Source organism: Mastigoproctus giganteus, chromosome 4 (assembly GCF_048544385.1).
Source record: "Mastigoproctus giganteus isolate SK-2022 chromosome 4, ASM4854438v1, whole genome shotgun sequence".
Lineage (NCBI taxonomy): Eukaryota > Metazoa > Arthropoda > Arachnida > Uropygi > Thelyphonidae > Mastigoproctus > Mastigoproctus giganteus.
In genome coordinates, this window is record NC_143578.1 from 205,516,420 (window position 1) to 205,529,987 (window position 13,568).

Genomic DNA, 13,568 nt, shown 5'->3' on the forward strand with positions numbered 1-13,568 from the left:
ACATCATATGCTTAGTTGAAATGTGGATACAGGAGCCTCTGCAGGATGCTTTCCTATTTCCAAAAAATCTCAACCACACACATCTCCATATATGATATCAAGGATTAATTGAAGGGGCGAAAGGGCAGCAGTTATTTTAAAATCTGATCTGAAAGTTATGAACGCCTACAACTCTAATACGTAGAGCTTTGAAGGAATCTCTGTTAATCCAATTTAAAGGTTCAATGCTACAAATTTATAATATTTATATTGCTCCTGTACTTACAGATCACATCATTAATGAACTAGGAGTACTACTGTTCGTCAGCCTCAATCTAACATAATTACAGTGGGTGACCTAACCCCCCTCTTGCCCAAATATTTACAAATGAAGTTGCTGTGCAACCCCTTATTAGTTCTAGGAACTAAAAAAAAAAAAAAAATTGTAACTTTTACCAGACAAAATTAAGCACTTGTTCTTGTTTATTCTGACCTTTCGCTTCAAGAAAAACAGTGTAACAACATTACATTTAAATCTGACCACAGAAGTATAGAGCTACAATTTACTGTGTGTGTGTGTGGGGGGGGGGGTTGCCCTACTCCAGAAATCATCAATAAAATTCCTTCAGAAAGAAAAGTTTTTGCAGCTTTTAAAATATTACCCATTGAATTCTTTCAGAAAAATACATATACAGGACACCACCATTCTTCTGATAAAGTGGATGAATTAACTAAAACCAGAGTCGTTTTCCAAACTTGTAAGACTATCTTCTCATTCCAAACCGTGGTTCAAATCCCATCTAAACTACACTTTAAAAGTAAGCAAAAATGCCACAGTGGAAGAAATATGGCACTTTAGGAGCATATATAATATATATATGCTCCTAAAGTGCCATATTTCTTCCACGGTTTTTTATATATATATATAAAACTTTATTATATATATATATATATATATATATATATATATATATATATAAAACCAGAGCATTATTTCAAATAAAAAAAAAATTGTCGTACAGAAATTTTAGTTTTCAGGCTAAAACAAAAGTGCACTTACTACAAAAACAACAGCTACTTTACAACATGATCAAATTGTAGAAGGGATAAAGTGCAATATGGAAACAAGCGAGTCTGTCATATTTGCTAAAATGCAGCACAGATTACATGAAATGCCTCCTAGCCAAAACCAGCTGGTTACCCAACTTGTCAACAAGAATACAGAACGGCAGATAATTAATCAGTTATGCCTTGATAGTAGTAAAGGTGCTATGGCATCCCCAATTTTATGATTAAATTGTCTAGTGCACACATCATTGAATGCTTAGTGCAAATCATTACCAGGTGCATTTCCCCACCTTCCAAGACAATGGAAACTTTCAGGATTACTCTGATTTCTAAACAAGCTAACAGTAATAACCATACAAGCTATAGACCAATTGCTGTTTTGTCAGTAATACCTAAAATTATTGATAAAATCATGCTGCGATACAAGATGCTTCAAGATACAACCTACAAGATGCTTACAAGATGCTTCAAGATACAACCTTCACTAATGCACCTGTCAACATGCATTTTTTTCCTAGAGGGTGCTCCACAACAACAAGCCTAGCTGACACAATTGTGCATATCCAAACTGTATTTCAAGATAATGTACAATGCGATGTCTTTTATTTAGACATCTAGAGTGCTTTCGACAACACAGATCACAGGAAAGCTGTAGAGGTACTTAAAAATAATTTTCTCATTGACAAGGTGATAATCTGCTATCTACAATATAGCCTAAATCACAGATATCTCTTCTCCACTAGTACCAATAATATTCTCATCACAGCCACAACAAGCATTTCTCAAGGAGGTGTATTCTCCAGTACTATATTTTCAGCATTTCTACAAACACTCCTGCAAGCAGATCCAAATCTGCTGACATGTACCGGTGAGTTAAAGCTATTTATTATTTCAAAAGTTTGTAATAATATTTGCAAGGTAAGCTAGGATGCAAATTTACACATGTATAGAATCATCAGGTATTTGAAAGTGCTCAGTCTCATTATCAATGCAAAAAAATCTACTCAGATAACGTATTCTGTACAGAAACAACCAAATCACATAGATGTCCACAAAGACCTAGAAGTGGTTTCTGATAATTTTTCTTTTAATTGTTTTTTTGACCTATCTGGAATGGGACATCATACAGCAAATGGGAGGTCTTTGTGTGCATGTGTGTGTTCATTGTAAAGAATGTGAGAACATTAGGTGGGAACTTTGCATTCTGATTGGCATTTATGGGAGCTTGAAGAACAGGATGGAAGCCCTGGAAGGAATTAAATTGGAGGCCAGTCAAGCTCTCAGCTGCCCACCTCATGCCATTGTTCATACCAGGAGACAATGTAATGTAAAATATATTCCTTTAGTGCAATTAAACAAGGTTCTTCTTCCACCACTGCACATCAGGGAAATGGGAAATATATTATGCAAAAAGGATAGGTGGAATAGGACCATCATATGATTGCCAGGGACAAAAGTTGATGATATTGTACAGCACATATCTTTTATGGACACAAATGGTGATATTGTACATGTCAACACTAATGAAATTAGGAGGAGGAGATCTGCTGACTTACTTAACAAGTACAGGGCAATGTTGAGAAAAAAAGTTGAGTTAGGGTTATATTTGAAGGTGTCTGCAATTTTGCCCAGAAAAGATGGGGGGGGGGGAGTATATGATGAGAGCTTTGTCAATCCTGGAGAGATTGTGCAAGGCTCATGGGGTACAATTTTTCTCAGTGGTCTTTGCTTGCTAAGACCATTGATGCCCTGATGCTATCAAGGCAATTTTAGCTGCTTTTTAAACATTAATATCTTACTAAAGCCAAAGCTTCTTTTTATTTTTCACAGTTCATATCTATGCAAGTATTTCAGTCTTTCTTCTTGGAAAATATGCCTCTTTTCTTTCTTGTACTTCTTAATTCATAGAACTTTATCTCTTTACTTCTCCCTCCCCCCATTTTTTCTTCTTATTTTATACGATATGTCTCCCCTCAGAGGTTGGTTAGTGACATTTTATTCGGATATTTTTCCCGATTGAATGATTTGAATCTGAGTTTGCAAGGAACAACTAGTACAGTGTTTTATTCCAGTGATAAAATTAATGCTTTTAAAATAAAATTAAAACTAATGGAAGAGCAGGTATTAAAAAACAATATGAACATGTTATTTCACTTCACTTCACGATTTTATTCCCTGCAAATTGATGAAAGCATGGATATCTCAAATTTGGCCTGATTTTTGGTTTATGTTCGATTTGAGCATGAAAATGAAATGCAAACCAATATGTGGAAAAGCAACATCCAATGAAATATTTAATATAATTAATGATTATTGTAAGAGAAATGCCATAAACTGGATAAAAGGTGTTGGAATTTGCATGGATGGGGCATGTCAGTCTTCCTGGTGTAGTTACCAAAATTAAGACAGTGGCACTGGCATGTAAGTCTGTGCACTGTGTAATTCATCATGAAGCTTTAGCTGCAAGAAATATGCTATTTAATCTAAAAAAGGTTCTGGATGAAGCAGTAAAGACAATGAATTTTATAAAATCTCGAGCTCTTAATTCCTGATTATTTAACATTCTTTGCAACAAAATGGGGAGTGCTCATAAAAAACTGTTACTCTCCACAGAAGTGAGGTGGCTTTCTTGAGGAATGGCCATTCATCATCTTTTCAAGTTGCACTCCAAAGTATATAATTTTCTTCAATCAGAAAATCCCAAAAAAGATAATTTATTGAATGAAGAGAAGAGTGACTACCCTTATTTAGCAGATATTTTTTCCCGATTGAATGACTTGAATCTGAATTTGCAAGGAACAACTAGTACAGTGTTCGATTCCAGTGATAAAATTAATGGTTTAAAAGAAAATTAAAACTAATGGAATTAAAAACAATATGAGCATGTTATCTTCACTTCACGATTTTATCCAAGAAAATAAAATATCTATGACCAAAAATGTGACTGATGACATCCACGAACATATAAAATCTTTGCGCACAAGTTTTGAAAAATATTTCAAAGGAAGACTTTTAGCACATAATTGGATTATGAAACCTTTTGCATTCTCGAATGAGATCCCAGAAGATGTGATGTACAAGAAGTCATTCATAGATTTAGTGTCTGACGGGGGCTTAATGTAGAAGTTTAAGAGTTCAAAATTAACAAAATTTTAGCTATCTATCCGCCAAGAATATCCCCAACTTTCTGAGCAGGCATTGAAATTTTTAATGCCATTTAATTCGACTGGTTGTGAGGCTGGATTTTCAGCGATGACTGCAATGAAAATAAATATAACACTTCCATGAATATTAAATCAGATCTTTGACTGAAATTTACACTAATCAATCCATATATTCGCTAGCAAAAACGAAAGAGATTCAAAACAGAAACAAAAAAATTCAAGTAAAGAGGAAAATGTTTAAACACCTGTTATGTGAAAATATAAAAACCTCATTTATAAATTGTATTTTCTTAATTAATAAATGTTTTTCTGTTTTTAGTAAATTAGCTCAGTTTTGCTTACCTAATTATTTATTGGACTTTTCAAAGCAGACTTATGTACTCATTAATTTATGTCATAAGATACCAATATGGTTGACCAGTATGTGGGCTTATAAAGGTTGGAAACCTGAGCTACAACAATTCCTCTTCTACTTTTCTCTCAGTTATCACCAAGATACTTAGCAAAGCTTATTATCTTAGTATTCACCTCTAGATCCATATTGGTTAGGGTTAAATTTACATAAAGGAAAGTAAAGAGAGTAAAAGTATAAAGTAAAAGTTCTCAATTATATTAATAGATTAATTAATTTAAAAACATGTCTCTAGGAAGAGGAAGTGCACCACTTTTTCCTGGTTGTCATTTATAAAATTATGAAGAAGATTCGCGTGTTTGAAAAACCAAGAGCTAGACAAGAAGCTTTTGATGTCGTCGTCATCAATTGGTGAATGACATCAGTTGTAAGTGTTGATTTATAGTATCGTGGTACCCAGGATGCATCACGTTAAACATGTGGAAATTTGATTCGTGTGAGCTGCCATATTGGTGATAAATTTGTGGGTAATTTAGTGTTTAAAATTTCGTATGAGCTATTTTGGCGGAACCATTCTATAGCTAGGTCTTCGTACTGGAATATCTTATAATTCGATTCGTCACCCATCATTCTGATGGTCAAACAATGATTTCTTGCCATGTATCACAGTAAAAAGAACTACAATCTTAATATAAAAATTTCCCCAACTTTTGCAACTCTGTCCTCATTTCAAGAGGTTGATGGATGCCCACTTCTTGGGTCATTTTGAATATTTTCACATCCCTCTTTGAACTGCTGATACTGTTCAAACGCACTGATATTTGACTTTAGTGTTTCATTACCATGAACACTTTTTCACATTTCAAACATTTCTGTGATATTGATTCATTGCTCTATTGCAAAATCGTCATACACAATGTTAATGCTACTAACGAAACTGGTTATTATTTGCAACCTGTCAGCCTACTGGACAATCTCTCTATCACCATCTGTTGGAGGAAGTTTTAACTACGACATAGCACTTCCATTTATTTTCATATTCATTGAACATGACCACAACAGCCAGTCTGGAAACTTTATTGCCACACCTTATATGCTAAACAAGAGTGTGGCTCTTTCTTGCATAATTTTGCCTTTATTAATAAATAGTTGATGATGAGTATCAAATTCATTGTAAACTTAGAGAAATGAGGCCCTATTCTATTCCTCCTCCCCATCCTGTGAGAGAGAGAGACAGACAGAGATATGAAAACAAAGAATTGAACCTTGAAAAAATAGTTATTAAAGAAGAGATTCCTAAGAATTATACATATTAATGAAAAAAAATTGGCTTAGCCATACTATCTTACTGCCATATTGAAACTACTGTGCACTTTTGAAGTGATTTTAAACAATAATGATTAGGGGAAAAAAAAAATAGTTCACAAGAAATATTCATAAATGGTCAGGCTGCCTTTGATGCTTTCATTAATTCTTAATCAGGAAACTAAATTATACATAAGTGTAGCTTTGTAGCCATTGTGGATTGTATGTAAATGTTTCCCGAGCGTAGGCGCCTCCGTAGCCAGGTGGGAAGGAGCAGCAGTGCGTAGCACGCTTCTTGATTAGACCGGGGTTCGACCCCGTCACCACCAAATACGGAGGATGCGGAAAGGTCAGGAATGACCACCGCATATTCACGGAGCAATATGACCTTAGTTGCTAATGCTCATAAAAACCAAATAACAAAAATAACAGTTTCCCGAGCGTTTTGAAAAATATGTGCTGGAAACAAATGTTTTTTTTTTTTTGTTTTTAACTTATAAAATTTTTTAATAGAAATTGAAGTTGCTGTTAAACAACATTGTGGTGCAAAAGGGCTAACAAAAAAAAAACTTTGTGTATAGTTTAATATGCATAAGATGGAAATGGTGTTGTAAATTGTTCAAAAATGATTTAGATCTTAATAGTCTTTCTCTCTCTTTTTTTTCTTTTCTTTGAAAAAATAAATTGAGATGTTGATATAATTGCACTATAGTTCTTTTTAAATTATTACAAATATATTTTTTAAATTAAATGCTCAAATTTCAATAAATATGGATTGTAATGAAGTATATATTTTTAACTTATTTTAATTCTTAACTTCTTATGTAGGATGCTCAAGAGTTTCTGAGATGTTTTATGGATCAGTTACATGAAGAACTTAAAGAAACAGCTGTAGAAATGGAAGGTTACAATTCTCTTTCTCCTGATAGCAGTGATGACTTTGATAGCTGTCAGGGAGAGTCTGTAATAGGTGGTGGTGCTTCTGAAGATTCTAGTCAATCAGAAGCCGAATTTGAAACATGTGATTCAGGCTTAAGCAGTGAAAAAAGTTCCTACAGTGAAGAATGTGGAGATCCACCAGAGTTACTAATTACTGAGGATGAAGATCCACATAATTCTCTTCCTCTTAATTCTGGTAATCGTATTGGCCAAATGACTCTTTCAACTAATTGTCAAGGTACACAAAGACGACCGTTAGAAATGAGTAAAGAAATGAAAGATAGCACTAATTTTGCTCACCAGCAAGCTTCTAATGAAGATGGACAAATATTTGGTAGGGGTGATGCCACATCAAGCTCTGGCTTTCCCAGCACTCATTCTGGTGATGTTGAAAGGCGATCACCACTAGGTAGTAGGAGAACTGAGAGGTATGTAGATCTTTCAAGGCGTAGTCATGGGAACTTTTATGGAAGGCAACAGGTTACAGGACAGCCACAGCCTCTTCAGAGGAATAATGCTTTGTCTCAGGGTTTAAATTCAAAATTCAATAGTAAAAGAAAGAAACCTGTTCAGTACAGAAGTGTGATTTCTGACATTTTTGATGGGAAAATCCTTAGCTCAGTGCAGTGTTTGACCTGTGACACCGTAAGTCCCAATATCAAAGTTTCTTATGTATATCTTTTTAACAAATACAAGACTTGTTTTCAGAAGCCATTTTTATTGATAGAAATTAAAGTGCTAATGTTTTTATACTTTAAAAATACAATAAATTTTCTTTATAGATTCTGATCAAGTATTCTCTTTTAAAGAACATTGCATGCCATGAAGTTGATGAAGCCTGTCACAGGCTGATGATTACAAGAAGTTCTCATTAATTTGATTTCATATAGTTTAAAAATTTCAGATAATCTGAAGTTGTTAACTTTCCTCCAGAATACGTTTCTTTATGGTTTTAATATGTTTATTTTCAAATATTGTTTCCTTTTAATTTCAGTTTTATGGCAAGTATATTAAAAACTTGGAAAAACTGTGATGGGTAATTGCAGTAAAGTAAACTTTGTTTTAATATTTAATTTAGTTATAACATTAAAAAGTGTTGGGAACTTACTGCTTGGGACAACATGAAACAATGGTCAACAGGTAACACATTTGCTTTGTGGACTATGCAGATGATATTTTTCATTCCGTTGTTAAAAGGAATTTCCATTGCCCAATTTCCATAAATTTGCTTGTGTCCTTGAACAATTAAACTGTCCCCCTGCACCCACCCATTCATTCTCTCTCTCTCTCTCTCTCTCTCTCTCTCTCTCTCTCTCTCTCTCTCTCTCAATTAAATTCCACATCAAACATTGTGATCACTGCCACCTAGGGGTTATTTTATCTGCAGATTTTTAATGCATGAAGAATAACTGTTGATAATCAGGATCTATCTTAGGCCTAGGCATATGTTAAGGGGGCATAAATGGCAATAGACAGCCAAAATCAATGATATCCAGTAGTGTAAAAATGAGCTCTTGTTCCTTATAAAATTTGCAAATAAAATATACTTTCAAATTTTAATGTTGCTTCTAGTCAAAATGCGCTTGCTGCCGATATGTTCAGATTTGTATATATTTCTGTAGAAATATATGGGGAATTATTTGATTTACATTTTTATATTGATTGCGTAATCCTATTTTTCCAAGGGCCCCTATGCCCTATTTTAATATTAAAGTAGGGAATTTCATAATAAGCATTTTTACAGGGGTCCCATAAAAACTTTGCCTAGGGCTCACATATCCTCAAGTTAGGCCCTGTTGATAATCAGATCGGGTGCCTCCGTAGCCAGGTGGGAAGGACAGCAGTGCGTAGCATACGCTTCTTGATTAGACCGGGGTTCGAGCCCATCACCACCAAATACAGAGGATGCGGAAAGGTCAGGGAATGACCACCGCATATCCCGGAGCAATATGGCCTTAGTTGCTAATGCTCCTAAAAACCAAATAACAATAACAATAATCAGATCAAGAGTATTGCTCTCTCTAAAATGCTGCAATAAAAAATAGTCATTCAATAAATCTACAAAAGTCTTGCTAGTGTGTGTCACCAACCCTCAATTTCCAGTCAATATCTTGGAAAAGGTCCCTCATTATAAGGCATTCTGATTTACTGGTCACTATTTCTCTGTACAGTTGTTCATTATCTAATCAGACTTATTAGATTTATAACACACTCCTACTCTTATTTTTGATTTCTTAGTGTTTATGTCATACCAAATTGACTCACCAGTTCACTGGCAACCCATGTTAACTGGATGCACCACCTTAGATTTTATATGCTTCTTAACTAAGAGCATCCCTACCCCCATTCTTTCTGTATACAGTGTACTCTGCATATTAAGGGTTCTTCTTCTTCTAAAATTATTCATTCTTTATAACTGGGTGACACCATTTCTCTGATATCCTCACTGTCTACATTTAATGACTTGGCCATGCTCCTAGCATTGCAAATATACATGCACCTGTTTTGCTAGCCGAGTGGGTAAAGTACCTGCCCGGCAACCCAAAGGCCGCGGGTTCGATTCCCGCCTCGGGCTTGGATCAAAGTACTGCAAAAACCTTGGGAGGTGCAATATGGCCACAGAAGCCGATGCGCCAACAACTACCAAATCAAAAAAAAAAAATCAACCTGTTTTGCTCTTAGTTACCCAAACACAACTGATGTATTTCCTTGTTCCATAATGACTACTGCATATTCCAGTAGAAGCATTACAAGAATCACTTTCACTTCTGCTTGTTGTTATTGTTAATCTATTAAAGATAATCCCCCAAGCTAGCAGTTTTCTGACTCATCTAACGCTGCCTTGATAGCATCAGCAAATTTTTTTGCACCCTTTTTATTAAGTATATCTCATCCTTGTAGAAGCAGTCGCTCTCTCTCTCTCTCTCTCTCTCTCTCTCGTTAACAAGCACAGACCACATTTTGGAAAATTCTGCCGCATGAGCCTTGCACAATGTCTCCAGGACTGACTTGATTGACAAGGCTCTCATCATATACTACGGGCGCCTCCGTAGCCAGGTGGGCAGGAGCAGCAGTGCGTAGCACACGCTTCTTGATTTAGACCGGGGTTCGAGCCCGTTACCACCAAATACGGAGGATGCGGAAAGGTCAGGGAATGACCACGATATATTCACGGAGCAATATGGCCTTAGTTGCTAATGCTCCTAAAAAACCAAATAACAACAACAATCATCATATACTCCTTTCCATCATGCCTGGGCAGCATTGCAGACACTTTCAAATTCAACCCTAATTTGTGACTTTTCCTCAGCATTGTCCTGCACTTGTTAAGTAAGTCAGCAGATCTACTCTTAATGTCATTTGTGCCAATGTGTACAACAGTAGCACCTTTTATGTCCTTAAACGATGATATCTGGTCTATTACGTCTTCAACTTCTGCCTCTGGCATTTAGATCCTCTAAATGTGGAGTATATACTATTGAAGTTATACAGTAAAATTCACTTGTTAGATAACTTAATTGAGATAGTACCTATGAATGAATAGGTGAATGATTTGAAGAAAGAATCAGATGACATTAAATACATTACATATTTTTTCAATTCATTTGACAGAATGCAACAAAATATAAGCAAATTATAAGACTGTTACAATTAGAAAAAGAAAAAAAAAATATATTGTTGAATTAGAAACTTTGACCATAACGATGAAAGATCGAATGTAGTTAATGCTGGAATTGAATTAGTTCACCAACAGCTTTTAGCAAATAATGGTGGAAATAGTTGGAATGAATTAACACTACAGAACTTTGATTATAAAACTATCAAACAGATTGGTAGTTCATTACAATTTAAATTAAATAAGATATTAAATTAATAATTAATTAAAAGATATTGTACATTATTATGTATCAAATAGAAAGAATAAACATTCAAAACCGACATTAATTATAAAATTTGATAATCAGCAGTATGGAATAAATGAATTCATCAAACAAAAGAGAATAACTTGGTATAAATGATATTTATAAGAATCATAGCGATGTGCCTTTCTTTTTTATCTGCTTGACTGCTTATTTTTAAGGCGCCTTCGTAACCAGGTGGGCAGGAGCAGCAGTGTGTAGCACACGCTTCTTGATTAGACCGGTGTTCAAGCCCGTGACCACCAAATACAGAGGATGTGGAAAGGTCAGGGAATGACCACCGCATATCCCCGGAGCAATATCCCCGGACCTAAAAAAAACCCAAATAATAACAACCTTATTTTTAAAGAGTTATTTTGGAAGCTAAAAAATTAGTTAAATCATGTGGTTTATATATATTTATGGATTAACTATATAATATCGGTGTAAATACACCATAGTTAACCCATATATTTGAGCTACGGTTGTAGCGTAGAAGGCATCGTTTTAAATGTATCTCATAATGTGGTTGCCTTCACAACAAGATAGCTGCTATTGAATTACTTCAAATAAATAACGCTTCTCTAGTAGAGAAGACTACTGTTATTTATTTTCAGCGTACCACCACCCAGACGATCGTTTCGAAGCTTTTTGGCTCCGTCATCAGTGGGCGGGTAGGTAATACAATATGCCATCTCAGTTGCGAAGTTATATCCACATTATGAGAGATGCCAGAAGGGTGTGGTGGTAATGTATTTGGAAAATTAAATGCACTAGGCATAATCCTTATGGGTTTTGATAATTAACTATATAATATCGGTGTAAATACACCATAGTTAACCCATATATTTGAGCTACGGTTGTAGCGTAGAAGGCATCGTTTTAAATGTATCTCATAATGAGATACATTTAAAACGATGCCGATCGTCTGGGTGGTGGTACGCTGAAAATAAATAACAGTAGTCTTCTCTACTAGAGAAGCGTTATTTATTTGAAGTAATTCAATAGCAGCTATCTTGTTGTGAAGGCAACCACATTATGAGATACATTTAAAACGATGCCTTCTACGCTACAACCGTAGCTCAAATATATGGGTTAACTATGGTGTATTTACACCGATATTATATAGTTAATTATCAAAACCCATAAGGATTATGCCTAGTGCATTTAATTTTCCAAATACATTACCACCACACCCTTCTGGCATCTCTCATAATGTGGATATAACTTCGCAACTGAGATGGCATATTGTATTACCTACCCGCCCACTGATGACGGAGCCAAAAAGCTTCGAAACGATCGTCTGGGTGGTGGTACGCTGAAAATAAATAACAGTAGTCTTCTCTACTAGAGAAGCGTTATTTATTTGAAGTAATTCAATAGCAGCTATCTTGTTGTGAAGGCAACCACATTATGAGATACATTTAAAACGATGCCTTCTACGCTACAACCGTAGCTCAAATATATGGGTTAACTATGGTGTATTTACACCGATATTATATAGTTAATTATCAAAACCCATAAGGATTATGCCTAGTGCATTTAATTTTCCAAATACATTACCACCACACCCTTCTGGCATCTCTCATAATGTGGATATAACTTCGCAACTGAGATGGCATATTGTATTACCTACCCGCCCACTGATGACGGAGCCAAAAAGCTTCGAAACGATCGTCTGGGTGGTGGTACGCTGAAAATAAATAACAGTAGTCTTCTCTACTAGAGAAGCGTTATTTATTTGAAGTAATTCAATAGCAGCTATCTTGTTGTGAAGGCAACCACATTATGAGATACATTTAAAACGATGCCTTCTACGCTACAACCGTAGCTCAAATATATGGGTTAACTATGGTGTATTTACACCGATATTATATAGTTAATTATCAAAACCCATAAGGATTATGCCTAGTGCATTTAATTTTCCAAATACATTACCACCACACCCTTCTGGCATCTCTCATAATGTGGATATAACTTCGCAACTGAGATGGCATATTGTATTACCTACCCGCCCACTGATGACGGAGCCAAAAAGCTTCGAAACGATCGTCTGGGTGGTGGTACGCTGAAAATAAATAACAGTAGTCTTCTCTACTAGAGAAGCGTTATTTATTTGAAGTAATTCAATAGCAGCTATCTTGTTGTGAAGGCAACCACATTATGAGATACATTTAAAACGATGCCTTCTACGCTACAACCGTAGCTCAAATATATGGGTTAACTATGGTGTATTTACACCGATATTATATAGTTAATTATCAAAACCCATAAGGATTATGCCTAGTGCATTTAATTTTCCAAATACATTACCACCACACCCTTCTGGCATCTCTCATAATGTGGATATAACTTCGCAACTGAGATGGCATATTGTATTACCTACCCGCCCACTGATGACGGAGCCAAAAAGCTTCGAAACGATCGTCTGGGTGGTGGTACGCTGAAAATAAATAACAGTAGTCTTCTCTACTAGAGAAGCGTTATTTATTTGAAGTAATTCAATAGCAGCTATCTTGTTGTGAAGGCAACCACATTATGAGATACATTTAAAACGATGCCTTCTACGCTACAACCGTAGCTCAAATATATGGGTTAACTATGGTGTATTTACACCGATATTATATAGTTAATTATCAAAACCCATAAGGATTATGCCTAGTGCATTTAATTTTCCAAATACATTACCACCACACCCTTCTGGCATCTCTCATAATGTGGATATAACTTCGCAACTGAGATGGCATATTGTATTACCTACCCGCCCACTGATGACGGAGCCAAAAAGCTTCGAAACGATCGTCTGGGTGGTGGTACGCTGAAAATAAATAACAGTAGTCTTCTCTACTAGAGAAGCGTTAT

General features: G+C 35.3%; 1 protein-coding gene across 1 annotated transcript in view; it reads left to right on the top strand.

Annotated features, from left to right (window-relative positions):
- Positions 1 to 13,568, top strand: part of LOC150087340 (ubiquitin carboxyl-terminal hydrolase 20-like) — a 561,531-nt gene that overhangs the window by 181,076 nt on the left and 366,887 nt on the right. Inside the window, exon 8 of the mRNA XM_090372003.1 lies at positions 6,697 to 7,452. Coding sequence (XP_090228129.1) covers positions 6,697 to 7,452 — 756 coding nt within the window. The remainder of the gene's footprint in view (positions 1 to 6,696; positions 7,453 to 13,568) is intronic.